At 49.8% G+C, this 27004-nt stretch overlaps 1 protein-coding gene across 1 annotated transcript; it reads left to right on the top strand.

Annotated features, from left to right (window-relative positions):
• The first annotated feature begins 371 nt into the window (after positions 1 to 371).
• CEP250 (centrosomal protein 250) lies at positions 372 to 26322 on the top strand. The gene is given in 29 exon segments (XM_041490502.1): positions 372 to 501; positions 1094 to 1150; positions 1841 to 1923; positions 2490 to 2655; positions 3312 to 3418; positions 4670 to 4897; positions 5459 to 5555; positions 6039 to 6137; positions 6904 to 7065; positions 7366 to 7544; positions 7982 to 8164; positions 8288 to 8432; positions 8713 to 8859; positions 9056 to 9286; positions 10615 to 10808; positions 11173 to 11300; positions 11479 to 11648; positions 12407 to 12526; positions 12529 to 12752; positions 15822 to 15981; positions 16558 to 16870; positions 17289 to 17416; positions 17680 to 17800; positions 18418 to 18569; positions 19520 to 22030; positions 23674 to 23820; positions 24212 to 24325; positions 24490 to 24540; positions 25558 to 26322. Coding segments are annotated over 29 exon segments (6825 nt in total). The 5' UTR covers positions 372 to 384; the 3' UTR covers positions 25849 to 26322.
• Positions 26323 to 27004: the final 682 nt, after the last annotated feature.

Here is a 27004-nt window from a genome sequence, read left to right as displayed (position 1 = left end):
ACAAAACAGAATGTGAGTGATGAAGCATTCACTGTCACGGGAAAAAGCAGGGACTGAAAACAAGCCAGCTTTATTCAGCAGCTAAATACGAAGTGAAACATATTTTTAGCAATGGGGTTAACTTAACTAACTCTCAGAACAATTCCCGATGAAATGCGGAGGGTTCACCATCACCGTATTTTCTGATTAAATTCCCTGCCGGCGCAGCGGAGCGGAAGCGCCGACAGCGGCCAGCGCCGGGCCCGCCACGGGAAGGCCGCGCCGCCCCTCACGGAGCCTGCGCTGCCTCCGGGCGGCCCCGGGGAGCCGCTCCTCCCGCGGCCGGCGGGGCGGGACCCTCGAGGCGGGCTGGGCTGGGCAGGGCAGGGCAGGGCTGGGCCGGCCATGGCGGGCAGCTCGAGCCCCAGGGAGCTCAGCCCGGGCTCGCTGCGGCGGCGGCTGCGGAGCGCGGAGGAGGCGCAGCAGCGGCAGGCGGGACTGGTGCGGCAGCTGCAGGACGAGGTGAGGAGCGGGCGGTGCCCGGCGGCGGGGAGGGGCTGCAGGGCCGCCCGCGCTGCCCAGAGGGACTCGGCGGGGGCCCGCTGGGCCTCCCCGGGCGGGCGGCGCCGAACTCGGAACTTGGGGCGGGAAGGCCCCGGGGGCGCCCGTCCCGCCGCGGTCTCGCTGCCGAGCCCCTCCTGATCTCGGTGCCTGCAGCATCGCTGCTGTTCGGCCCCGTTAGCAGCGGGCAGGAGTCCGGCCGGTTTGCTTGCAGAGCAAGTTTGAAAACTCATTTCGATCGCTTCAGGGACCCCCTTGAACAGCCAAATGTTGGCTCGGGGTACGTGAGGGCCTTAGGTCAGGTAGAGCTGCCCACACCTGTCCCATGGTTCTGCTTGCTGCCGCTGTCTGAGGTGAGCAAAAGGTGCTACGGCTGAAAGAAACCCCGCCCCAATCTCTGTCGTATTAAAGTGAAGCTTCCCTATATTGCAGTGACTTCTTGTTGAGCGTATCAGAATCACTGTGCTGGACAGAGTCAGAGAAAAGTTAGTGTGGGGTGAGCAGAGTCTATAACAAGCTGCTTCTCTCATCTTCATTCTCTGTATCCATTCAGGTACTGCAGTACCAGACCTGGTGTCGAGAGTTGGAGCAGCAAGTGAAAGCTGCAGGGGTAAGTATGCTGCAGGTTGTGAACTAAAAAGGGTGTATCTAACCTTCCCAAATGCAGACCAATAAAAACCCTCCACAATCCAATTAGAAGAAAGCAGATTTTTACTGTCTGAGGATTTAGAGAAACACTGTGAGTTTTCCCATCAGTGTTTTCTCCAGTTGCCATTCTTAGGGCAGTCAGTAGTCCCAGAAATGTGGGTCCAGAAAACCCAGCTGAGGATTTTAATTTTGTGAAAGAGTGCTTCCTTAGAGTTACATTTGTCCTGGGTCTCAGGAGAGGACTGTGCTGCATGTTACATGATACAACTGTCCTGGAGAAAGAGCCAGTTGAAACAGCTTTTTGGAAGTCAGGAAGGCTGGTGGTCAACATACAGAACTGGCTCTATGCATTTCTTTCTGCTTCATAGCTAAAATAAACCTAGAAGGCAAAGGGTGGAAGAATAGGAGAGCATTCCCAGGCTTCAAGTCCAAATCAGCACTTGAGGTCATGAAGTGAGGACACATAGCAGTGAGAGAGTGAGGAGAGCTACTCACACTAACACCCTTCCCTTCCTCCCTGTAGTCATAGCACTGTTACACCTGGAAGAAGCCATGAGCTCCTGAGATACCCAACAAATGGATGGGAAAATGGTGGATGCTGACAGTGGTGAAGGAAACACTATCATTTGACTAAACATTTCCTTTCTTGAAGGGATCCCTTCCAGGCAGATGGGAGGCCACAGCAGACCACAGCCTGGAGAAAGCACTGCTTCAGGTGGAAGAGGAGCAGCAAAGGTACAAGGAAGAAGCATTTCTTCATACTTGGTATCCTGGATGCTCATGGAAGTGAGGGAAAACCTGTCGGTGCTACCTGGTCTCCCCAAGGGAAGCGGTTGGGCAAGGTGCTTTGACAGGAGAAAGGTCCACAATCTGCTTTCTGTGGTACAGTAATAGTGCTGTGTGCTGAATGGCTCTGCTTTGAGTGGGGAAGTGGGGTGTGTATTCTGGGTGAAAGGTCCCTTTCCAGCATAAATTATTCTGTGGTTGAGTAGGTGAACAACTCTGGACAGTGCTATAGAAAAGTGATACATCCAGTAACCATCAGCATGAAGAGGGGGCAAATTGTTACCTGTGGGCATCGTCAAGGCTGAAGGGGAGACCAAAATCATGGATGGAAATTGAAGGCTCAAAGCACAGAGAAGCAAATGACGTTTTCATGACAGAGAGATCTTAGTTAACAATGTAAAGTGCCCTTACTGCCTCTCAAACAACAAAGTCAGTGTTAAGGGAGCTGGAAAATCATAGGGAGGCTGGACAGCTGTTGTTCAGTGACCTCACTGTTGTTTCTCTCTCTTTCCAAGGTGTGAGAATCTGGCAGAAGTGAACACTCTCCTGCGGGAGCACCTCGATAAAGCCAGTGAGGTTAATTCTGCCCTCAAAGAAGATGTTGGAAAACTGACAGTGGATTGGATGAGGGCCCGGGAGGAGCTGGAGTTGAAGGAGAGTGAATGGCGCACTGAACGGGAGGTGAGGATGGGCGAGGGGAATGGGAATGCATTTTGTTCCTGGCACGGAGAACTTGCTGTGTGGAGGCTGTGGCTCTGCTGAGGATGGACAGGGGTGCTGGTTCTGGACAGGGGTGTGGGAGGGAGGAGTGTCAGCAGAGGGTGCTGGGAGAAGATGCCCACCTTCTGTGACTGCCTGCTTGGTCAAGAAGATAGAGCTGGGCACTGTAGGGCAGTCACAGGAACACTTGTCTCTTTAATAGTTCCTTAATCCTTGTTTTGAGCAATTGAGACCAGAGAGGTCTGTGTGTGTTCAGATTCAAAGTGGCCAACACAGGAACAAGACAGGCCTCTTGTACTGACTGCCTGTTGTAAGCCAACCTGGCACTGGGCTTGAAAGAGTTTGTGTTTGTGTTCCTCTGCTGGGACTTTGAGGTGGTGAATCACGATCAGCTTGCTTTGCTGCTACGCACTGCTATGGGAGAAGTGTGAATGTTCCTTTCTGGGCAGGTGGTTCCCTTCTGTGGGCCTCTGTGGTGCCTCTTTAGTCCTTGATGCCCCTGGTGCAGTAGTTACTAAAAGGCACCTGGTGATGGTGATTTACTCTCTCCTGTCTGGGAGATGTTACAGTGACAGTAAAGGCTGAATTGGCATTTCTTTTTGTCTTTGCATATTAAGCTTTATGACAGCTACTTAAGGGGGGAACATACCCGTCTGCTCAGCCTGTGGCGGCAGGTGGTGACCTTCCGCCGCCACTTCCTGGAAATGAAGACTGCCACTGACCGGTGAGTGGAGGTTGAGGCGAGATCTCCTGCAGCAAACATGTGGCTTGCTTGCTTTTCAGTCCTGCTTTTTGAACCTTGGTGTTGCATTAGTTACAGCAGAGGTAGGATTTCCCCTTTGGCAGTCAGAAGCAATGCCATTCAGCATGCTTTGGGCTGTTCTCAGAAGAGTTGTTGGCTGCTGGTATTCAGATAAAGCTGAAGGGCTTGGGCCATGAGGACAGCAGAGGCTCTGAGCAGGTGATGACTGTGGTGATGTATGGGCATGTGAACACAGGCACAGAAATTCATGGACACCTGGGAAGAGACTCACTGAAGCTGTGCATGCAGCATATAGAGTGGTCTCTTTTATGAAATTATAAAAACCTCCCTTTAAAAAATCTTACCAGGTTTATTTTCCCACTGCTCCTAAGAGAAAGATAATTAATGCATATTTTTTTCCCTTTTCATTTCCAGCACACATTTATTCTGGTCAGTTTGTATCCACTCCCAGCATTGCTGAGGGAAAGAATAGCTTCTCTACCCTGTTGCTGCATTCGTCCAATCTATTTTGCTTAGTTTGATACCTCTTTTTATGATTGTTTTCTTGTTCTTGGGCTCTCTGAGGTTCTTTTCTCCCAAGAAAAATAGTGTAGCCATAATAGTACCTTCTGGAGTCAACATGCACTTTCAAACTCTGGGTTACTGTAACCCATTTGTCTTATTTGACTATAAGTCTTCCCTATTGTGTAGAGTCTGCCTGACCTGCTATTTAGTCTTTGTGTTGTTTGTGCTTTTATGTTACAGCATTTCAGGCTGATTCTTACACCACTTTTCTGAAATGTTTTATTATATAGGTATAGTCTTGAGCTTCTTAGCAATCCCAGTGGGGGTAACAGAGCACTCAAGAGCAGAGTATATAAAAGCTGGGGATTTTGGTAAAATTCCTAATATCTATTAATGATAATTACAGTATGTCAATAAGAGTAATTAGAGGTGCTTGAGGCCTTCTGGCCTGTGCCATGTCTTACTTCTTATATCTGAGAAGAAAACAAACTCCACACTTGGCTACCTGGTAAAGTCATTGCTCAGCTGTCAAGATGTGTTCTTGACAAGTGTCCCCAAGGTCCCCAAGTGTCAGGTGAATGACTTGTCCCCAGTGAAGAAGTTACCTTGCCTGCCAGCTCTTCCTGATGCATGATTGCATGCTTCAGAAGTGAATCAGCTGATAAAGATGGTGGAGTGAACATTGGCTCTTTCTTTGTTCCTCTTCAGAGATTTGTCAGAGCTGAAGGCAGAACAAATGAGGCTTTCTGGATCTATTCTTGTGAACTGCTCTCGCCTGAACTCCTGTGTGCACCTCAGGGAGTCCATCCCTCTGGGTAAACCTGCCCTGAAGGATCAGGCAGAGCAGCAAGTGGAACCAAAAATAAACCAGACAGCTCAGGAAGTGATAGCCTTACAAGTCAGGTGTGACATGGAGAAGAAAGAGCTTCAGGACAGGTAAATGTGTTTTAACTTTGTTATTGCCAGCATTATCTTTTGTGGCAGCTTTTTGGGTTCACAGATGGGCTGTGCTCACATTTGGAACAGCCCTGTGTCTGTCCCCAGTCAAACTCTTGCCTTCAACAGAAAGGATGGAAAATGTATCTGCCTGACAGAAATTCTTCCAAGTAAGATAAGACTGAAAAAGAGAGAGCCTCTGATAGTGCTTTTGCTTGGTGAAAAACTTCAGCATAAAGATAATGTTTCTTGTGTTTCTTCTACAGCCCTTTTACTTCTCAGGGCTGTGCTGAAGGAGTTGGGAGGAATTTGCCCAGGGCCACCATAAGCTCTGCAGCACCTCTGTGCTGACAATTCCTTGCAAGACTGAGTGCAGAGGCCTTTGGGGCAAGAAGTGCCATTTTGCAACATCAAGTGTATTAACCTGTAGAGATGAATGCTGTCTTTGCTGTGTTTCCTGGGCTGAACTTTGCTATGCTATGCTTTGGGGAGCTGCTTGGCTCTTAACCAGGTGCTGGTGTGCAAAGCTTTTGGAATGGCACGTAGACCTTCTCTTCTCAGGGTGATGGAGCTCTCAGCCTTGCTTGTACAGTCTCAGAAGCAGAACGAGGAGAAGGAGAAGACCATGAAAACACTTAACGACACAGTGGAGATTCTAGTATGTTTTACCTTTACCTGGGAGATAGCCCAGTGTCTACTCTCCAGTCTGAACACAGAGGTGTGGCTTCCTCAGGAGAAACAGTAGTAAAGATGCCCAGTGTATAGGAACATCAGGCACCGTGCCAAAATATTCCTTGTGTGTTCAGCAGATGTGGAGTCAGTCCAGATGCAGGCAGGGCCAGAGGAACTGCAGACAGTTCAGGTGTCTTCCTCTGAGGGGGTGGCACCAATGCTCTTCTGCCTGTGACTTTAGGACTGTGGGGATCAGAGTTCCTTGGAACTGACTGTTCAATAGCAGTCTATAAAAACTAGCTTTTGGTCTTCCTTGTAGTTTTACTGGAGAAGAAATGGAATAGATATGGACAGGAATATACTGGAATCACTAGAGCTGAGACTTAGCAGTGTGACTGCTACTGAGGATGGGAATGCTGCAGATGGGAGCAGCTCTTCTGTGCCCACCCTTTCTTTATTCTGTTCTCAGGAATCCAGTTGGATAGAGAAAGAATTTGCAGCTTCATTGAGTAACAGTGCCAAAGAAGAGAATCTTTTCCTTCAAAAGCTCATTAAAAATATCACTGAGGTGAGTACAGACCTGGTACAGGGGCCACATCACTGTAAATTACATTTTAAAGTATTTGAGGAAGGCAACAGACTGGCCTAGGGACTAGAGATATATCTTGTCTATTATCTGTGTTAACTGCCATTGCCTGTTTAATTTTTAGACCACTTTTCTGACACAGAACCTGTTGTAACTTGTGAGTTGCTGTGCTGTGACAATTCAGTGAGTCATTAGAAGTTTCAGTACCTTTGCCTTCACCACCCCACTAAGGTCTCTCTTGGACTGTGTTTTCGGAGTGTGCTACTTGAAATTTGTGTTCCTGTGTCTCTTGGGCAATTCACTCACCCTCTTTGAGCAGTGAGTCAGTTGTTCTTCAGATCTTTTTGAAAGGTCACTGACTCAGTCGATGCACTTGCCAGCTCTGCTCCTTCCCTCAGTGTTCACTTTCACTGACTGCTGTAATCTCCCCAGAATCACAACTTTCAGGGATAACCTTAACTTAGTATTGAAGCTCTCTTAATAGAGAAGGGTTTAGTTGTCAGCTCTTCTACACAGCTGCAAGAAAGTGAGTGTTCAGGCAGCCTCCAGCCACTTCACACTTGTGAAGAGTAGCTGTATTCAGAAATCCCAGGAGTACATGTAGCCACAGGGACAAACCTTTGTGGACTGAAGAAACGAGAAAATTGAATTTTGAATGACTCCAGGGTAAAGTGGGAGGAAAACGAGAACAAGACAAAGAAAACCAAGTAAAATGAGCAAAGACTAACAGGTGGATGTGGGCTTTCAGATGGTGTTAGACGACAGTGACAGCATGGTCAGCATTATCTGCACTGGCAGTTCCCAGCATGCAAACTCTGGGGACATCTTCTCAGCTCCGAGATCTGTTGATGCAGGGCATGCCTTTGGACTGGTTCTGGAAGCACTGGCAAGGATGCGAGGGGCAGCACGGGTGAGAGCTTTGTGTCTTCCCTGGTGGCCACAGGTTCAGTGCTGAGGCCTTGCTCAGGTCGATACCTTTCCATTTGCTCAGCCACTTGAGGCACTTCTTTGCACTTTCATATTCCTGCACTGCTTTGCTGGTCTTCCCAACTCTCTGTTCTACTGCTTTTCTCTCCTTGATGCCCACCCTCTCAGCACAGCTTTTGCCTTCAGGGGTGCTGTCTCTGCTAGCTGTTTCTTCCAGTTCTCTGGAGCCATCTTCCCTGCTCCTTATTGCTCATTTGTGCTCCTTCCCTGCCCGTTCCTGCAGGCCCTGAGAGAAGAGCTTTCTGCTAGGCAAGACTCAAACAAATTCCTGCTGCAGCAACAGAGACATCAGGAAGAGAAGTGCAGGGAGGTGCAGCAAAGACTTGAGCAACTGGAGGAGAAATGCAAGGAGTCCAGCAGCCACCAACAGCACCTTCAGTCTTTAGTAGAAATACTCAGAAGGTGAGTGTCTCCTCCTTCTCCTGAGTTCCAGAGGCAATCTGCTTCCAAGCCTGGGAGGTCAGAGGTGTTCTGGGTGAAGAAATCACCTGCCTACCATGTGTAGGCCTCAGTGTGGCTCTTGAGCATCGTCCTGACTGGGTTTTCATGTGACTCCCTCTGGGAGATGCAGAGCCATGCTGGAATAGAAGACTCCTTCTTCTCACCATGCTGCTTCCCTGAATTCTGTTCTTTGCATGCCCCTGCCCAGCCTCTGTTTCTAACAGAAGGAAGGCAAAATCCTGCCTTCCTTTCCCTTTGCCTCTGGAGGATTTCCTTGGGAGGGAAAGAGCAAGGTCTTCCTTAGCCCACTGCTCCCAGCTCCATCCTGGAGTGCTGAGAATGGCATTGCTGACTCTTCAGGCCTCTGGGGTTCTTCTGACTGAGCCTTGTCTCTGCAGTGACTGTACAAACCTCGAGAAAACTAGGAAAGAGCTACAGGAACAGCTTGGATTAAGGGAGCAAGAAGCCTCATGTCTGCGTCAGATTAATGCTGAGCTGCAGATGAAGGAAGAGTCAGCCCAGGCAGAAAAGGCAGAGCAACAGGACAGGATGGAGAGAGCACGCCGTGAGCAGGAGCTCCTGTGAGTGTTAAAGGTTTCTCTGGCAGTGCTGGGCTTGGGGAGGCCCAGTGTGAAGGAACGAATGGTGCCTGCTCCTCTCTTGTAGCATAGACTGTTTTTCTAGAATCTCTTTCACCTCCTCAGAGTGAAGGACTTGGCTGCACTTGAGGAAAAACACTCATTACTGCAGAGCGAGTTGGTAGTCAAGAGACAGACACTGGAGAAATTGCAGCTTCAGAAGGATCTGCTGGAGCAAGAGAAGGATGAGTTTGCCATGGCTCTGGAGAAGGTATGGACACCTTATTCCTAGGCAGCACTTGTGGGAATGGGAGCAGTGCCACCAAGATCACTTGAGATGCTGTTTCTGGCAGTAGAAGAGAGGGACACTGTTGTTCTTCTTGGAAAATGGTGATCCAACCAGACAGGCTCTTCGGGATCACTGGTCCCCATGATCTTACTGGGAGCTCTGCCCTAGGAATAAGTCGAAGACGCCCAGGGAAGGTGGAGTGGCTGCCTGCAGTCCAGGATTTTGCTGCCCTTGTTGTCCCATTGTTCTTTTGCCTCTCCAGGCAGAACGGTCAGTGGCAGAGCTGACAGGGGCTCAGAACAAGCTGAATGCTGAAAGAGCTGATCTACAGGCTGCAGCAGCGAAGATGAGCAGCATCAATGAAGCTCTCGCATTGGACAAAGTGCAGCTGAACAAATATGTGTGGCAGGTGAGCAGAGTTGCCAGAGGTGTGCCAGGAATTTGTCTCCAGCTGCTGCTGCTTCTCAGCCTTCTTAGCTTGGCACAGTCTGCCCAACTGACTGTGGCAGTGTTCCTTTTGTGTCTGAGCCAATCTTTCATAGTAATCATTCTATTTTCTTCTATTTTCCTCTAACGTTATTTCCTGTATGTTTCTGTGACTCTAGCTGGAGCAAGAGAAGGAAGTTTTGTCTGCTAAAGTGGATGAGATGGAGAGAGCAAAAATCTGTGAGCAGGAGAAGCTGAACTTCTGTGAAAGAGCAAACAAAGAGCTCTGTGCAGAGAAAGCCCGGCTAGAGCAGCTGCTGAAGGAAGCAGAGGAGCAACGGGAGGAGCTGTGGCTGGAGCTTAGTACACTGGGAGAGGAGAAAGCAGATACCCAGGAGAAATTCCATCAGGTGATCAAAAGTATGATGCATCCATGTAGGCACTGGGCTGCTTGGATGAGGGAAGCTTTACCTGATGGATTCTGCAGTGGTTTTGTCAGGGGGACATGTGGTAGTGCTAGAGGTCACAAGGCTTTGCTTGCTCCTTTTTGGAAACATGTGGGTGGCTTGCAGAGCTGTTCCACAGTTCTTGGAGTTGTTCTCTGCTTCTACAGAGTGTTTTAGTCCACCTGTCTTTGTTGGCCTCTTTTTTGGCTCTTGATAAGTTGCAGAGAGAGAATTGTGTTTTCCATTCATCTGAGTGCGTGGCAAAAGAAACAAACTGGCAAAAGGATCAAACTCTGTAGCTCTGAATCCTTTTTCTGAAAAAAAACCAACAAAACACCAGGTCTGCATGTTTCTGTTGATACTTTTTGTCATGAAGTTGGAGCGTGTCCAGAGAAGGGAACAGAGCTGGGGAAGGGTCTGGAGCACAGGTGTGACCAGGAGTGACTGAGGGAGCTGGAGGGGCTCAGCCTGGAGAAAAGGAGGCTCGGGGGCACCTTCTTGCTCTTTACAACTCCCTGTGACAGGAAGCTGCAGCCAGGTGAGAGTCAGGCTGTGCTTCCAGGGAACAAGGGCCAGGACAAGAGGAAACAGCCCCAAGCTGTGCCAGAGCATGTTTGGATTGGGTGTTACAGGATAGCTGCAAGAGAGGGCTTTGTTTCTCACTGTCTCTCTCAGACAGTCTCAATTCTGGGCAATGTGGTAAGCTTGGCAAATGCACAGCAGAGGTTGTGCTTTGGCCACATCAGCCAGACGTCCATCAGTCACTAAATGTCTGCCCAGCACAAGAGCTCTTTCCCTTGCAAACATCCTCTCCTTGCAGAGAGTGGCTTTGAATATGCGAGGAGGTGACACTTGGATGTGGGTTTTGTTCTAGGACAGGGAAATGCTGTATATTTTCCCTTGATTCAGGAAGCAAATTTGTTTTCCAAAAGCTTCCTGAAAATGTCCATCACTGAAACAGATCCAGAGAGAAATTTGGTATGCCAAGTGGCAGTTGTGGAAGATGCAGCATTTTCAGGTGACAACACGGGAGATTGCAGTAGGGATGTTTGTTGGGAAGGAGCTGTGTGGGCCCAGGCAAGGCAGCAGGGCCTGACACAGTTCTTCCAAGGTAACAGTGCCAGAGGCTTCTGGCAGCCCAGGCTACCAGAGCTGCACAGGGCAGATGCTGTGAAACTTTGAGCCCAGAGCACTGGTGCTCCTTGTCCTCTGGCTGCCTGTGAGGTGGCACTGGCTGGCTCTGCACAGGGCTCCCGAGGAAGGGCTCGAGCTGTACCTTGTCCCACTTGCAGGTTTCCCAGGAGCAAGAGTCGTTGAGCAGGGCTCTGGAGCAGCTGCGCCAGGAATCCTCTGACCAAGGGCATGAACTGGCCCAGGCATGCAGAGAGAAGGAGCTGCTGGGCCGGGAGAAGGCTGCCCTTGAGGGCCGACTGGCAGCCACAGAGCGCCACCAACATGACCTCTCCAGGCAGCTGGCAGAGACCAGGTGAAGGCAGGGAGCAGACCCTGCAGGGGCAGGACAGGGCTGAAGAGCTGTAATGATAAAGGTGATAAACACTACACAGTGGTTTATTTTATCCTCTGTGCTTTTCAGATGCAGATTTGGCCATTGAGGTCAAGTTGGGCTGGGCAGTTTGTGCTGTGCCAGGCCATCAGGAAGGCCTGGGCAGTCCCTCAGAGGGCCCTGCTCTGCTCTTGAAATGGCACAGATGTGCCTTCTCTGGATGAGTTTCCAGCTGACCCATTTTCCATACTCAGGTGTGGGGATCTTGAGCCACGTCATCCTGGAATAACCGGCTGTGGGCATCTGGAGCAAGCAACTCATGTCTCTCCATATTTGCAACTTGCAGGTCAGCAAAGGAGAGCCTGGAATCCAGGCTGTTTGCTGCTCAGCAGCAGATAGCTCAGCTGGAGATCACTGGGAACCATCTGGAAGCTCAAGTGCTCACAGTCACACAGGCCAAGGAGGTGATAGAAGGTGAGAACCTCGTGTGCTTTGTTTGTGGTGCTGCTCCTGCCTAGAGAAGCTAAGCACCCTGTATAGCCACCTCTGTCTACAGAGCTTCTAAGGAGTGTTGGGGCTGGAGGCACTGAAAGGGCCTGAGGTCAGTAAAGTCAGTAAAGACTCTGACTCTTGCTGTTGGTCTTGTTTGCAGGAGAAGTGAAGTGCCTGCAACGTGAGCTGGAAGCAGAGAGAGCTCTCAGGAGGCAGGAACAGGAAGACACAGCTCAACAGCTCCTGCAGGCACAGCAGCAGCATCACAAAAGCCTCAGGACTCAGGCAATTGCTCAGCAAGTGGAAATAAAGAAGCTCCTGGAAGACCTGGTAGGGGACAATATGCTTCTGAATTGTGCAAGCCAGGCCTGTGGGTTGGTGTAGCACAAGCAGAGGCTGAGGGTGTGAAAGGGCAGCAATCCTCTGCCAGAGGCCTCCCACTGCTGGTCCAGACAGCAGAGCCAGCAGCTCGGACTTGGAGGTGCGTGAAGGCCCCCAGGATGGTGCTGGGACAGTAAATGCAGCCACGGCTTCAGTGAGGGTGTAAGAGCAGTTCCAGAGCAGGTTGGGCAGTGCCCACCCAAAGCGTGGCAGCCCAGGGCAGGGTCATCCCCGAGTCCCACCTGCCACTGAGCAGATGCCAGCGTGGGGCAGATGCCAGCATTGAGCAGTTGCCAACAGTGCTGATGGCTGCAGGCGTGGCAACTCAGATCCTTTCTTGCTCTGCTCCCATGGTGGATAGATGGATTGGCTTTGGGCTGGAAGCAAATGGAACAGGCCTCTTGTCCCTGGTCCTCCAGTCCTTGTGACTGGGGCATCAGAGAGGGCAAGGTGACACCTCCTTTTCTGCGTGCTTGGACTCAGTGCTTGGGAAGGTCTTTGCCAACAGAAGAGATTGCACAAGTCTGTGGTTCTTGCACCTGCTGAGCCTCCTTTTGAATCCCCTGACAGGACACGGTTTCTGGTGTGCAGAAAGCCAGTGCTGTTGTCTTTTCCAGTTGGGGGATGTGGCAGGGATGAAGCTTCACATTTTTCAGCAAGGAGCTTGCCTGGGACTTCATCTTGCAAATTTTTCCTCCCCTCCTCAGGCAAGTGACCGCGAAAGGCACCGTGCAGAGATGCAGGAGATGCTGGAGCAATGGGAAAAAGAGAAGGCAGAGAGAGAGCAGGAGCACAAGAAGGTGCTGTTTGAGATGAGGCAGAATGTATGCAGAGAGCCCAGCAAGATGTGAGGGAGGCCCAGGAAGAGTCCAGGCAGAAGCTCTTGGAGGTTGAGCATGTCCAGAAAATGCTGGAGGAGGCAGAACATCGGAACAAGGAGCTGCAACTGCATCTGGAGTACTTGGAGAGGGAAAGGAGTCGATGGGAAGAAGTGGCTCAGCAAAATTCAGAATTGCAGACTTCCATGAATGCACTGGAGGGGGAAAAAGCCAGGTAAATGAAAGCCTTGGGACTCTGCATTGTGGTGAATGGATTCCCTCTTTGCCATCTTTGCACCGCCTGGGGCTCTGGCAGCATTTCCTAAGTGGCAGATTCTGAACTCTCCATGCAGACACATCTAATTGTCTAGATGTTGTGTTTAATTTTAATTTCTTTTAAGCCTTCAGACAGAGTTTTTCTGAAGACAAAGGTTTTTGGGGTAGCCCTTTCCCTCTAGGGGGTATTGTGTTCTTAGGTGGGTGTGTTGACACTACCCAAGCTTCATTGTAAGGAGCTGGATACATCCATCAGCTCCACCTTGGGTCCTGTAACTTGAAGCCTTTGGGAGCTGAATCAGCTTGGCATCTGATGCCTTTTGTTGACATAAGACATGTTAAACCCGTGATTTTTTTTATCTAAACCAGATTGAGAGAATCACACAAAGGATAAGGTTGCTAGCACCACAGTGGTGGTCCCACCTCCCTGCTCACATAGGGTCATCCCAGAGCGCATGGAACAGGATTGCATCCAGTTCATTCTGGAATGTTTCCAGTGAGGGAGACTCCACAGCCTCTCTGGACAATCTGTTCAGGGCTCGGTCACTGCACAGGAAAGAATTTCTTCCTCCTGTCCAGGTGGAACTTCCTGGGTATCGGTCCCTGCCTGTGGCTCTGGTGCCGTTGCTGGGCCCCAGGGAGCAGAGCCTGGGTCCTGCTCTGCCCCTCCCTGCACACAGGGACACCCAGGGCTGAGGGCCCCTCTCAGCTGGGGCTCCTCTCCAGGCTGAGCAGCCCCAGCTCCCTCAGCCTTTCCTGGGCACGGAGATGCTCCAGGCCCTTCCTCAGCTCCGCAGCCTCCGCTGGCCCCGCTCCAGGAGCTCCTGTCCCTGCTGTGCTGAGGAGCCGGAGCTGGACACAGCACTCCAGATGTGCCTCACAGGGCTGAGCAGAGGGGCTGGATCCCCTCCCTGACCTGCTGGCAATACTGTTCCCAGTGCTTTCCAGGATCCCAGTGGCCCCTTTGGCCACAAGGACACACTGCTGGCTCGTGGAGAGTTTCTTGTCCACCAGGACCCCCAGGTCCTTCTCCACAAAGCTGCTTCCCAGCAGGCTGGCCCCAGCCTGTGCAGGTGCCTGGGACTGTTCCTCCCCAGGTGCAGGAGCCTGCCTTGGCCCTTGCTGGATTTAAGAAGGTTCCTCTCTGCCCATCCCTGGCCTGCTGAGATCCCTCTGAGGGGATGCCAACCCTGATGGGGAGGCATTGCCCGCCTCATCCAAGTCATTGATGAACAAGTTCAACAATAGTGGGCCTAGGAGTGAACCCTGGGAGACACCACCAATGACAGGCCTCTAACGAGACCCTGTGCCACTAATTACAACCCTCTGGCTTCTGCTGTTCAGCCAGTTCTCAGTCCAGCCTATTGTCCACTCCTCCAGCCCCCACTGCCTGAGTTTCCCAAGGAGGATATTGTGAGTGACCATGTCAAAAGCCTCACTGAAATCAAGGTTAACAATATCCACTGCTCTCCCTTTGTCCACCCAGGTAGATGTTTCATTGTAGAAGGCAATCACGTTGGTCAGGCATGATTTATCTTCAGTGAATCCATGCTGACCATTCCTGATCACCTTCTTGTCCTTCCATGTGGGGAAGAAGGGGCCTCCAGCATGAGGTACTCCATCACCTTTCCAGGGATTGAAGTGATTCTGACAGGACCATAGTTCCCTGGCTCCTCATCTGAAGACGAGGATCTGGCTTCCCTTTCTGAAGACCAGAATGACATTTGCTTTCTTCCAGCCCCCAGGCACCTCTCCTGATCTCTGTGACAATTTCAAAGATAATGGGGAATGGCCTCGCTCTGGTGTCTACAAGTTCCCTCAGCACTCACAATCACATCCTGTTAGGGCCTGAGGACTTGTGGATGTAGAGTTTGCCCAGGCATTCACTAACCCAGTCCTCCTTGAAAGGGAAGGCTTGCTAAGGGATAGTCTTCCTTCCAACATTCCTTTAGCCTGCTCTCCTGAGGGCTGGTCTTGTTCAGTACAGACCAATGCAAAGAAAGGCACTCAGGAACTCTGCCTTCTCTGCATCCTCTGTTACCAGGGTCTCCCCTCCATTTAGGAACAGACAAAGACACATCATCCTTGGTTTTCCTTTTGTTACTGATGTATTTAAAAAAGTCCTTCCTGATGTCCTTGACATCATTGCCCAGATTTAATTCCAAGGTGGTCCTTGGTCTTTGTCTCAGTTCTCCTTACTCCAACAATGTCTCTATTCATTCCAAGTGGCCTGAGCCTGCTTCCATCTCCTGTGTACTTTCTGCTTGCACTTAAGGAATGACAGTTCTTTGCTTATCCACTCAGGTCTCTTGCCCCCTTTTCCCAGTTTCTTGCTCACTAGAATGCATTGTTGTTGAGTCTAGAGGAAGTGATCCTTGAATATCAGTTTGTACCCCTTTACCCTGCAGGGCCTGTTCCCATGTGCTGCTTTCAAGAAGGTCCCTGGAGAGGCTAAAGTTAGCTCTCATGAGGTCTGTGGTTGTAATCTTGCTTGCTGCCCTGCTTTTTGCTCATCCCCAGCTGAACTCCACGATCTCATTCATAGGCAGTGCAGCCAAGGCTGACCTCAGGCTTCACATCTCTAGCAAGGCCTTCCCTGACTGTTAGAGTAAGGTTGAGCAGCATGCTGTTCCTTGTGGGATCCTCCACTGCCTGTGACAGCAAGTTGTCATCAGCTTTCCAGAAACATCCTGCCCTGTGTTGCTTCTCTAGCTGATGGCAGGAAGCTAAAGTCCCCCACAAGAGCCAGGGCCTGTGACTTTGAGATTGCTTTATGTTGCCTCTAGAAAGCCTCATCTACTTCTCCTCCTGTTCAAGTGGCCTCTAGCAAACACCCACACCAGTGTCATCCTTACATGTCTGTCCTTTTATTCTGACCCATAAGCTCTGGACTCACTCATCATCTACCCCAGAGAAAGCTTGATACATTCCAAGTGTTGCCTCACATAGTGGTCAACTCCACCACCCCCTCTGAGGCACCCAAGGGATATGAATGTCTCTCATGGCCATCTGTTGCCTTGTTCTACAGACTGACTCTGTCTCTGGAAGAAAAGGATCTGAGCCTCAGAACCCTGGAAGAAGACAACATGGCCCACATCAATCAGGTGTCTCAGCTTCGTTCTGCCCTTACCCAAGCTGAGGAGCTCCACTCAGAGCATAGAACAGAAATGCAGGAGCTCAACACCCAGGTAAGCTGTGCAGTGGCATCCTCTTCTCCAGGGACACACAGCAGCACCTTTGGCTTGGAGGCCCCAACCTCTTTCCCCTCCCAGCAGCATCCCCAGCTGCCCTGTTCTGCCCGGGGCTGCTGCTGCACCCTGAGGCCGAGGCTGGATCTGGTGTCTGCTGCAGAAGTTTTCCCCCATCCTCTCCCGGATGCCAGCAGGAAATCTGGGAGGAGAAGCAGCAGCAGACTCCTCTGGAGCTCCTCTGTCCCTCTCTTAGCAGTGTTGTCCCAGAGAGAGTTGGTGCCTGTGCCGGGCACTGAGCAATGTGGGGACACAGCCGTGGCTGTGGCAGGCTGGGCAGGGCACTTGCAGCGCAGCCAGTTCAGCCGCTGTTCAGAGCTGCAGCCCAAGGATTCCCATTGCCTCCCTTCCCCGGTTTTGTCTCCATTTGTCTCCATTGGAATCCTTGCTTCTGTTCCTTCAGATTTTGGCACGTTTTTTGCCTGAAATCATTTCTTCTTTGTTGCTCTCAGTCTTGTCAACTCTGCTGCCTCAGGAGCAGCTCTGTCCCTGAGCCTCTGTGCATCCATCTTCCAGATCCAGGCCCTGCAGGACGCAGTGCTGCAGATGGAGTCTTCCCAGGCAACTCGAGAGAAGCAGCTGCTGAAGGAGCTGGAGGAGTCTCGAGCAGGAGAACGCTGTTTGAGGGACTCTGTGCACGTGGTGGAGGCTCAGGTGTCTGAGCTGCGTGTGAAGCTCCAGAGCTCTGAGAACAGAGCAGAGGCCTTGGCCACACAGTGTCAGCAGGCCAGTGGTGCCCACCAGGAAACTCAATCCCAGCTGGACAAACTGCTCTTGGTTCTCCACAACATGATCAGGGACAGCAGAGAGTTGGTCACTTGGAGCTCAGGCAAGTGTGAGAGGCTGGGTGAGCAGGTGGAGGGAGGGAGTGTCACCCTGGTGTCACACATTTACCCTGTCAGTTTAGGCTGACTCGGGCCTTGGGAAGTCTTGACAGCTTGACTTCCCTGCGGAGATATAAGTCCATGTTTGTACGTAGGGAAATGATAAGAGTCAGAAGGGAGAAGGGACCAAGTCCTGTCAAGCCCATGCAAGGGCCAAGTCCATGTCAAGCCAAGGGCCCATGCAGTTGTCTCTGGGGCAGTGTTGACATTGGTGGTCATCAGAATAATGACAGCCTGTGACACACATCCTGCTGCAAGGTGAGCTCTAAGACAATGTCAAAGGCACCTCCTCCTAGGTAAAGAGACCTTGTTTGTTGGAGACCACTGGATTAAATCATGAAACAGAATGTTTTCTCTTTTCAGAAGAGGGTCATGTCATGGGCCTAACTGCTTCTCAGGCTGGGGATGTCCCCACAGAGCTTACAGTGGACAGAGTGGCAGCAGCTCTGCAAGACCTGCAGCAGCACCTGGAGCATTCCCAGAAAGATCTGGTAATGTGTGCCCAGTGCACCCAGAAATCCTGTCTTGCTGTTGGGCTGCTGGACAAGCACTGTGCCAAGGCCAGGATGGGTGTCAGTCCTTGTAGGGGGGTGGCTCAGTGGCATGGGGAGGAAGGAGGATCACAATCACATCTACCAGTAGGGGTCCAGCTGCCCTCTCCCACATGGGCTATTTCTGCTTTAGTGTTTGTAGCCCTTTGTCTCCTGCCAGCAGTGACAATGACAGGTGATTGTGCTCCTCTTATCTCTTTCAGAATGATGCAAGGAAGAAGATACAGACCTTAGAGCTGGAGCTGGGCACGGGGCAGGATCAGATGGAAAATCTCAGAGCCTGCAATCAGGAGCTGCAGATACAGTTGGATGAAAGTCAGGCAGGTACAGCTTCTCCTCTCCCACCCACTGATCCATCCTGTCTCTCCAGTGGGGTTCTTTGATGCCACACAGAGAAAAAAGGCAGTGCCCAGAGATGGCAGAAGGGAAAAACAACCAGTGGGAGATTTATCCATCCAAGTGCCAGTGAAAGCTTTCTCTTGAGAAAGATGCTGTGGCTGGCAGTGCCATCTGGCTGTGCTGGGGCTGATCCTGTGCACAGCTGGTGCCTTTCAGGTGCTGTGTCTGTGCTAAGGAGCTGTAGCTGGATGCCTCAGCTCGATTGTCCCAAACTCCAGGCCCTGCCAGAGCCTCCGGGCTATTGGCCTCCCTGGAGCAGGGCTGCACAGGCATCCCCTCTCCTTTGTCTCTCTTGGATTGCTCACTCTGCACAAGGCCAAGAGCAAACACGCTTTCCTATCCCTCTGAAGCTTGCCCCTTTCATTCCTGCCTTTTTCTCTGCCGAGAAGTTTCCTTCATTTCTGTCAGCTTTGGAGCCTGTGTGGGCTTAGGGCCTGGCAAACACAGGCAGGTAGAGAAGACAGTGCTATTGTCTCTGCAGGATGCACATCAGTTTGTCTTTGCTTTGCTTGTCCTCTTCTCCTTCTCCTTCCCTGCTGCAGCAATGAGGGCAGAACACCAGAAGACCTCTCTGGAAACTGCCTTGAAGGAAGAGACCATTGCCCTGAAGGAAGAGGCTGTGACTCTTCATCAGGAGGTGGCATCTCTACAGCGCAAATTGGAAAACCTGGAGAAGGAAAGGAAGGATGTGCTGGTGAGATTGGCAGATGCCACAGAGAACCATTTCCTGGCTATGTTTGGACCTTGTGTTAATAGTTCTAAGGGACACCTTCTTCCAGTTTAACTTTTCTAATTGCATTCTTCTGAAGAAGGAGGAAAAATGTTGTAGTTGTGTAAAATCCAGTTAATGCTGAGGCTGCTCATTTTCCTCCATGCTGGTCTTCTGTGCCCAAGAAGCTTTAGTTCTCAACGTCCTCACTGTCTCTATTGACATTGCATGGTTTGGGGAATTCCTGGTGTCCAAACCCATGTTCAGATTTCTAAACATCTGGATGTGGAAGGAGTAGGCAGAGTCCCAAGTTTGCTGTTAATAGAGAGGTGTTCAGCCTTGGCCATCTGAGAGCAGCCAGTGGGGAGAGAAGAGAGGAAAGCCAAGTGCTGATCCACATCAGGACGTGTGCCTGCAAGGGGACAACTCGTCCTGGGTGGCAGCAGAGAATGACAGAGTGATCTGGCCATTGCTGCTCCCAGAGAGGGCAGTGGGGCTCTCGGGGATGGAGCCATGGAAACTCTACACAGGAGAGGTGGAAAACCACTCCTGTCAGCCCAAGCCCAGGGAATGAAAGGCTGGGGGCGTTTGCTCTTCCCTTCCTCCCTGATGGAGAGCACATCCTCCTGGCACTGCCTGAATCCTGCTTAGCGTGCACTTGAAATCCTGGCTGCAGTTCTGGCAGCTCCTCCCCAAAGGAGCACTGGAGTGGAGCTGCAAGAGGTCAGGGAAGGGCAGAATGGAATCTGGGTCGGGCTGAGGGAGCTGGGAAAGATGCAGCATCACGGGGGACCCAGCAAAGGTGTGCAGCATCCCGAGGGGCAGAGAGAGAGAGAGGGGCAGCCTGTGCCTGCCCCTGCAGCAGGAGTCCGGATCTGGTATGAAAAGCAAACTGAGAGAAGGAATGAGTGACCCTTTTTCTCCCTGCTTTGCAGCATGAACAGGACAGGCTGCAGACAGATAAAGAAAAACTAGAGTATGAAATAAAACTTCTGGAAGAATCAGTCACAGTCTCTGAAACCCGAGCAAATATAGTAATAGACAAGAATCATTCCCTTGAACAAGAACTCCAAACTGCCTTGTCTATGTTAAAAATTAAAAATGAGGAAGTGCAAAACCAGGGGAAGAAAATGGAGATTTTTCAGAAAGAGGCAGCAGAGACCAAAGCTTTGCAGGAGCATCTCACTCATGTGACTGCCATTCTGTCAGAGAGGGAGGGAGAAATGAAATTGTACCAAGAGGAGATTAGAATGTTGGAAAAGCAGAAAGAAATGCATAAAACTGCTCTTAATCAGGTTATTAAGGACATAACAGAGAAAGAACAGAAGACAGAATCCCAGCAGGAACAGATACAGGAGCTGGAGAAGCAGCAAGAAAAGCAAAGGATTGTTTTTAACAAAATGAGCCAAGAGCTGGAAAAGAAGGACCAAGAGATCAGATCCCAGCAAGAACTGATAAGGGAGCTGGAGAAGCAGTTAGAATTGCAGAACTCTGCTGTCAGCAGGATGAGCAAAGAGCTGGAGGAGAAACACCTGGAGGTCAAATTCCAGGAGGAAAAAATAATGATTCTAGAACAGCATGGTGCAGTACAAGTCAGAAATCTGCTTGTGGATCTTGATGACATGAAAGGAAACCTGAAGGAGAAAAGGTTGGAGCTTCTTTCTCTGACTCAGCAGATTCAAGAACTGGAAAAGGAGAGAGAAGATGTGAAATCTCTAAATGCTAGCCTTGAACACCTGAGAACTGTTCTTAAGGACAGAGAGAGTGAGTGTGACGCTCAAAGGGAAGAGTTAACGCTCTTGCAGCAGCACAGGGAACAGCAAGATAGGCATCTGCAAGAGGTTCTTGGTAAAGTAGAAATCATGACACTTTCTTTATCTAAAAAAGATCAAGAGCTTGAGTCACAACAAAAACAATTGCAGGAAGTTGAAGAAGTCATGGAAATGCAGTTAAAGACTATTCGTGACAAACTGGAGCAGACCTTAGCAGCCTTAAAAGAAAAAGACAGACTTATGGACATCCAAAAGCAACAAACAAGGAGCTATGAGGAAAAAAAAGAGGAACAGATTAATGTCTTGCACAGGGACTTAGAATACTATAGGACAGTGTTGAAAGAAAAGGATTTAATGATTGAATCTCAGAAGGAACTGATTGAGACCTTCCAAAAACAAAAGCAGGACTCTGAACAGCAGAAGCAAATTCTGCAGTGTCTTCAAGTGGAACTAAAGGAAAAAGAGGAGGAAATTTTTTCCCTTAGAAAGCAATGTGAGGCATGCAAGGAAAAGGAGGAAAAGCATGAAGCTGAGCAAAGAAATTGCCATGCAACAACACTGAAAGAAAAAGAAGACAGGATTTGTGTTCTGGAGGATGCCATCACAAAGCTTCAACAGCAGAAGGAAGAGACAGCGGTGCAGACTAAAGCCATACTGCAAAAACTAGAATATGCTGAATCTTCTCTTGAAGCTAGAGATCAAGAGATAGTGTCTTTGCAAGAGCATGTCCAGGAGCTTCAAGAGCAGAAGGAGGTGGCAGGCAAGCAGGTCAGAAATCTAGAGCAGGATCTAGACAAAGCAAACCAGATGTTGAATAAGAACCATTTGGAGTTCCTCAAGCAGACAGAGCAAATGAACACGTTCCATCTTCGTGAAGAAAGCATGAAAGTAGCACTAACATCATGCCAGAAGCAAGTGACTCTACTTGAGGAAGTGGTGAGGAAGAAAGATGAGGACAATGACGCTCTTAGGCAAAAACTTCAGCATGCAGAAGAAGAACTGAAGACTTTGCAGAATCTCCAGCTTAGGCTAACTGAGAAGAATGAAGAGGTTAGACATGATGGAGAGCAAGAGTTTCTGAAAGAAGCCTTCCCTGAGAGAGAAGGAGAGATCAAGGCTCAAAGTGAGCAAAAGCAGTTAGAAGTGGAAATAAGAGCTCTCCAGGAAGATCTCCAGCATGTTCAGCAGACCCTGACAAAGAAGGATAAAGAGATCAAGTACCAGACAGACAGAGTCAAGTATTTAAAGAAGACTCTGATAGAGAGAGAACAAGAGCTTAGGAGGCAGAGTGAACTCCTGAAAGACTTAACATTGGCTTTGCAATGGAAAGATGAAGGGGAAACCCTAAAGATACAAATCCAAAAACTCCAGAAATGGGAGGAAGAGGAAGTAGAGAAGAGGAAAATTCTCCAGGACAGAGACCATCTCTTGCAAAGGCAGAAGGAAATTACCCAACAGTTAGAAGCTGAGAGGGATGCCAGTGGTGAAGAGTTGGAGTGTGTGGCTCCTGCTTTGAAGCAGAGAGAAAGCAGAGAACATGAATGGAGAGAGAATGCTCAAGTCCTGAGTGCTGCACTGAGCAAGAGTGAAATGGCCAATGGGAATCTGAAGAAAGAAATAACCATCCTGCAGAGAATGATTTCAGAGAGAGACACAGACCGATTTCATCAACAGGTAGGCACTGGGATTGATCTTCAGTCCACTCCAGTGTCCCTGAATTATTCCAGTGATGTTTCCCATGAAGAGGTGGGTCTCTGTCCCTGTCAGTGCAGGCCTGCTGGGGTGTCGCAGCCCGGGCTGCAGCAGGCAGCCTTGTCTGTCTGCCTGGCTCCAGCCAGAGACCATTGACTGCCAGATTGTTTCCTGGCATGCCTGGAATGACCAATCCAGCTCTGGAGCTTGCTGTTCAAATCAGCTCCAGGCCAAAAACTGGGCATGGGGAGCTGCTTCTCCTGTGCCCATGCAAGGGGGGGCAACCCATGGGGGTTTGGATTGGGTGTGGGAAGGAATGAAGCAGGTGAGCAGAGTGATGGACTAAACTGAGCTGAGTTTTGTATAGAGAGGCTGAACAGCAGCTGCACTGCTGGTGCTTCGAGGATGCTTCCCGAGATGGAAATTTCTGAGGGACAGCTTTTTCAGTGTGTTAAAAGAATGGGATTTCTGTTGATTGCCTGGTCAGATTAAATGCTTAATTATGCATTCAGGACATGTTTGTACTGCAATCCAAAAATCACGGAGGCAGATTTGTGTGTATTTTTCCAAAGTGAACTTATTCAGGTCCTGCTAGTGGAACAGTTGCAATAGCCTGTGCTACAGCTGTGCCAAGAATTTGCCTATATTCTAGTGTCCATTAGTATATTGGCATGTAAAAAGTGCTACTAAGAAAACACTGTATTTATGCATTATACATTTACTTATGTCTTGAGAAATATTACTTGAAGTCTGATCTAGGATGCTGACAAGTATTGAGATCTGTTGATGGGAAGTAAAGGTGTGACAAGGGCAAGAAATGTGAAAAGAGCATGACATTTCAGTTACATCCATGTAGGTCAGGTATGCAAGAGAATTCAGTCAGGTAATGCAGTGGCATCCACACAGATTGGTTTACTGCTGATACCAAGACTGCATTTATAGGTGCTCCAAGGAGCAGTTCATGGAGAAAGGCACAAAGGAGGAGGAGGAGGTGGCTCCTGACTAAGTTCCAAGCAATGCTTATGGCCTGATTGATAACATGGTATTTTCAAAGAGCAGTTCTGTATGAGGATGTAACAGGTCAAGAGAATAGAGAAAAAAAAAACGGTAGTGTTTTATCATTCCAGAAATACATGCTTCACCCACATCTTGCACATTTGGTTGTCTAAGGACAGAGAGTAGAACTGTGGGTAAGAGAATTTACAGTGATGATCAAAGAGGATGACCACAGATGGTAATTAACTTCCCCAAGGGGAGTAAACGTTTAAGTATTCACAACTGACAAGAAATTCCTGAGAGAGACAGAGGTGGAGATGCTACAGAGCTTTGTAAAACCATGAAGTGTCTGGATAGGAAATTAATGCTTCCAGTCTCTGAAACCCAGAATGGGGAACACTGAAAAAACTAGCAGGAAGCAGATACAGAACAAAGTACTCAATTCTCCAAGGGGATTTGGAGGAGGGTGCCTAGAGAGAGGGTGTGTTGTTTTGGCCCGTGGACAAGGAGAAAAAGGGCTTTAGCACTGTCCATTCATGCTGTGGTCACTCTCCACAGTGTATTGATTCTGACACCTTTCTAATCATTATGTGGCACCAGCTCATGGAATCTCCTCTCTGAATGCCCAGCAGGCTGTTGCTGAGTTGTCATGGCTGTCAGAGAAGAGACTCATGTTGCAGAGCCTGGAATGTCTGCAGCGAGCAGTTGCAAAGCTGGAAGATGAAAAGGTGGAGCTCAGGCAACAAAATACTGAACTCAGGAGGACTCTTGAGCAGGTAAATTGGGCTTTCACTGCCTCTGCAGAGCCTCAGGCTCCTCTGGAACTTGGCACGTTAGCCCAGGCAGCGCTTTGGAGACCTCTGCTTGTTCCCTTGCCTCTCCCTGTCCCTGCTGTGGCACACCCTTTTGTTTGTCCTCTCTCTTGGGGCAGCCCATGGCTTTCACAAGGGCACCTTCACTCCTCTGCCTCCCTCCCTGGCCCCATGTCCCTGCACACACACACTGGCCTCTCTTGCACAGCCCCCAGCGAGAGCTTTTTGCCCCCAGTGTTGTCTGGTGCAGTTCAGGGTCTCAGAGTAGGGATCTCCTTGCCTTGATGTCCAGAGGTCCTTTTGCTCCATGTTTGCTGACAGGTTTCTGTCACCCTCTCTCCCATCCAATCTGCAGGTGGAACATGAACGGAGGAGACTGAAGAGATGTTTTAGGGGTCGGTTACTCCCAGATGCCTCTGGATTTTCTCTCTCTGAGTCTGACCAGTGCAAGTTGCCCGCTTCTAGAAAGGTGAGAACAACATTTTCCATGGTATGAGGAGGCTTTGGTGGTACAGAGCAATTATGGGAAATCCCAGTGGCAGCAGCCCTCCAGTAGAGACCTAATAGAAGTTGAATATTGCCTGTGGCTATGACCAAACAGAATGAAATAACATCCTTTCATTTTCTTCACAGGAGGAGTCTCATGCTCACTGCAATCAGCACTTAGCTGAGTTACAGAACCAGGTGAGGAGTAGGAAGACTTTCATCCAAAGGCTGCTGTGGCTGTACTCATGGGCACAGCTATGGATGCTGTTACAGCCTGCGTTGTGCTTGGCTCTCAGGAAGTGAGAGCTAAGCAGGTGTTGTCAGTTGTGCCCCTGTTGGCCACAACCAAACATCCTTTACCTTGGTCTTATCTCTGACCTAAGATCAGGCAGTGGGGGAGAGAGATGGGATGTAATTCAGAACAGTGGAAGTCACCTGAAAATATCAGAATCATAGAATCATAAAATGCTTAAGGTTGGAAAAACCCTCTCAGATAATCTAATCCCACTATTAAGCCAGCATTGTCAATCCCAACACTAAACCATGGCCTGAAGTGCCACAGCCACATGTTTTCTGAACACTTCCAGGGACAGTGATTCCACTACTTCCCTGGGCAGTCTGTACCAGGATGTTCTCCTTTGTTGCCTGTTTCCATTTTCCCTTGACTCTGTAACAGTGGAGCTTGCATTATAGCAGAAATCCAGGGACCTGAGGCAATACCAGAGGCTCATTATTCCACTGGGCTTAGTTGTCCACATTGTGCTCTGCTCCTGTGTAGAATGCTCTGAAGTTTGGGAGAGTTTGGTCTCTGTCCCTCAGCTGCCTGTCCAGCAACTCAAGCAGAAGAGTCCTGCAGGAACTCAGGGGAGCAGCAGCTCTCCTGCTGATGCACAGCCTGTGAAGAAAGGGGTCAGTGGCCCAAATGTGTGATTTGGAAAGCAGAGCTGGTTCTCTAAATCCCATTGGAAGTCCCTGAAATAGACCTGTGGTAGCTGAGGGGTGGGCGTGGGAAGGGTTTGCCAGCCTTGAACTGGACTTGTTGATCATCGTAGCTCCGTTGTGCCTGGGAGCCTGTTCCTTTCCCCTTGCCCAAGGGCAGAGTGTTGGTGAGGGCTGGAGTTGGAGGCTGTGTCTGCCCCGAGAGCCGGTGCCGTGGGGCTGCAGGTGCTCCTGCCAGCGTGGGCTTGTCTGAGCCGGGCCTTGTGCCTCTTTCAGGTGTCCCTGCTGCAGTCACAGCTGGCCCAAGACCGACAGCACCGGCAGAACTACATTGAGAGCTGTGCAAGGACCAGCCAGGAGCTGTCAAACCTTCACCAGGAGCTGTCCTCCTCCTTTGCAGCTGTGCTCAAGGAGCCCAAAGCTGCTGTTCTGGAAGAAGAGACTCGGAAGCTGGATCGGTCTCTGAACCTTAACTCGGCACTGACATCCCTGAGCCATCAGTCTCTGGAGAGACAGCCCGAGCATCCAAGAGCCAGACCTGCCAGAAGCAATGATGACCTGAGGTAACAGCACCTCTGGTCTCCATTTGAATGGAACGATTTCTCCTAAGACAAAGAGCTCATGGATGTGAGAAATGGGATCAGCTCCTCAGGACAGGGCTACCCCGTGCCTTAAACATCTGTTGGTCTCACATTCAGCTGGTGTCATACCTCACCTTATGTTGAGGATTAGGATCTATGAAACATTATTTCAATGAAGTAGATGATTTCTGGAACCAAAATGTGAATATGTGAGAAAAACAACATAGGTAAGGAGAGAGAATGATGTATGGAGAATGAAGCCTGAACAAAAAATGAATAATCATTGAACAGTAAGACTTGTGGGTGACATCTGTCCGAGGACAACGACTCTACAAACAATTAAAGGGACATAACAGTTTGTGTTGTTTGCATTTGCAAGCATCTCCTAGGGACAGGCATTTTAATTTTTTTTTAATAAAATGTTTTTCAGAAGAAAATTATACTCATTTTCACTGGCACAGTGAGGCTACTACAACCTCTTACACAATTTCCCTTCTTGAGGGCAGAGGTGTTCCCTACAACAAGTAATGGGAATTTGAGGTGTTATCAAACAAAGGGGTGAAGAGTGCACAGTAGGGATCAAAGTTCAGTGAGAAATGGGGCTGCCGTTCCTTCTCCCTTTTCTTCCCTTTTTCCCTCCAAAGCACTGGTGGCTTTGCCCTAACAGCCAGCCTGAGGGACAGCTCAGCTGCTCACCATAGGCTGTCAGTGCCCAGCTCCAGCCCTGCCACAGCCTGAGGCCACAGACGCATGGGGAGGGTGTCCTGGTGAATCGTTAAAGCCGAAAATCACAGACAAAGACTCTCTAACTTGTCAAAGTTAGAAAGTGGTATGTTTATTATGCTGGCAGGTGGCACAGTGGGGATCGTCCCCGAAGCGCGTGACCGCGCTGCATGAGGATTTTTGCCTTCCATTTATTTCCCAAAATAATACATATGCATAACCCCAGCACCTCCCATCCCCATTTTGTATTAAAATTAGTTTATTGGTCTTTTACATGTGCGCAATTCTTCTCTCGAATTGGGTCAGTGGTCTCAAATGGGGTCAGTGGTTCCAGGGATGAAGTCTGGAAAGTCTTCATCAGGTCTCTGACCCTCTGGCACAATCCAAGCCCCCCTGCCTCATGATGGATTAACATAGAG

This window comes from Pyrgilauda ruficollis, unplaced genomic scaffold (assembly GCF_017590135.1).
Source record: "Pyrgilauda ruficollis isolate IOZ18807 unplaced genomic scaffold, ASM1759013v1 scaffold123, whole genome shotgun sequence".
In the NCBI taxonomy this organism is placed as follows: domain Eukaryota; kingdom Metazoa; phylum Chordata; class Aves; order Passeriformes; family Passeridae; genus Pyrgilauda; species Pyrgilauda ruficollis.
This window is presented reverse-complemented; position numbering and strand designations above follow the sequence as displayed.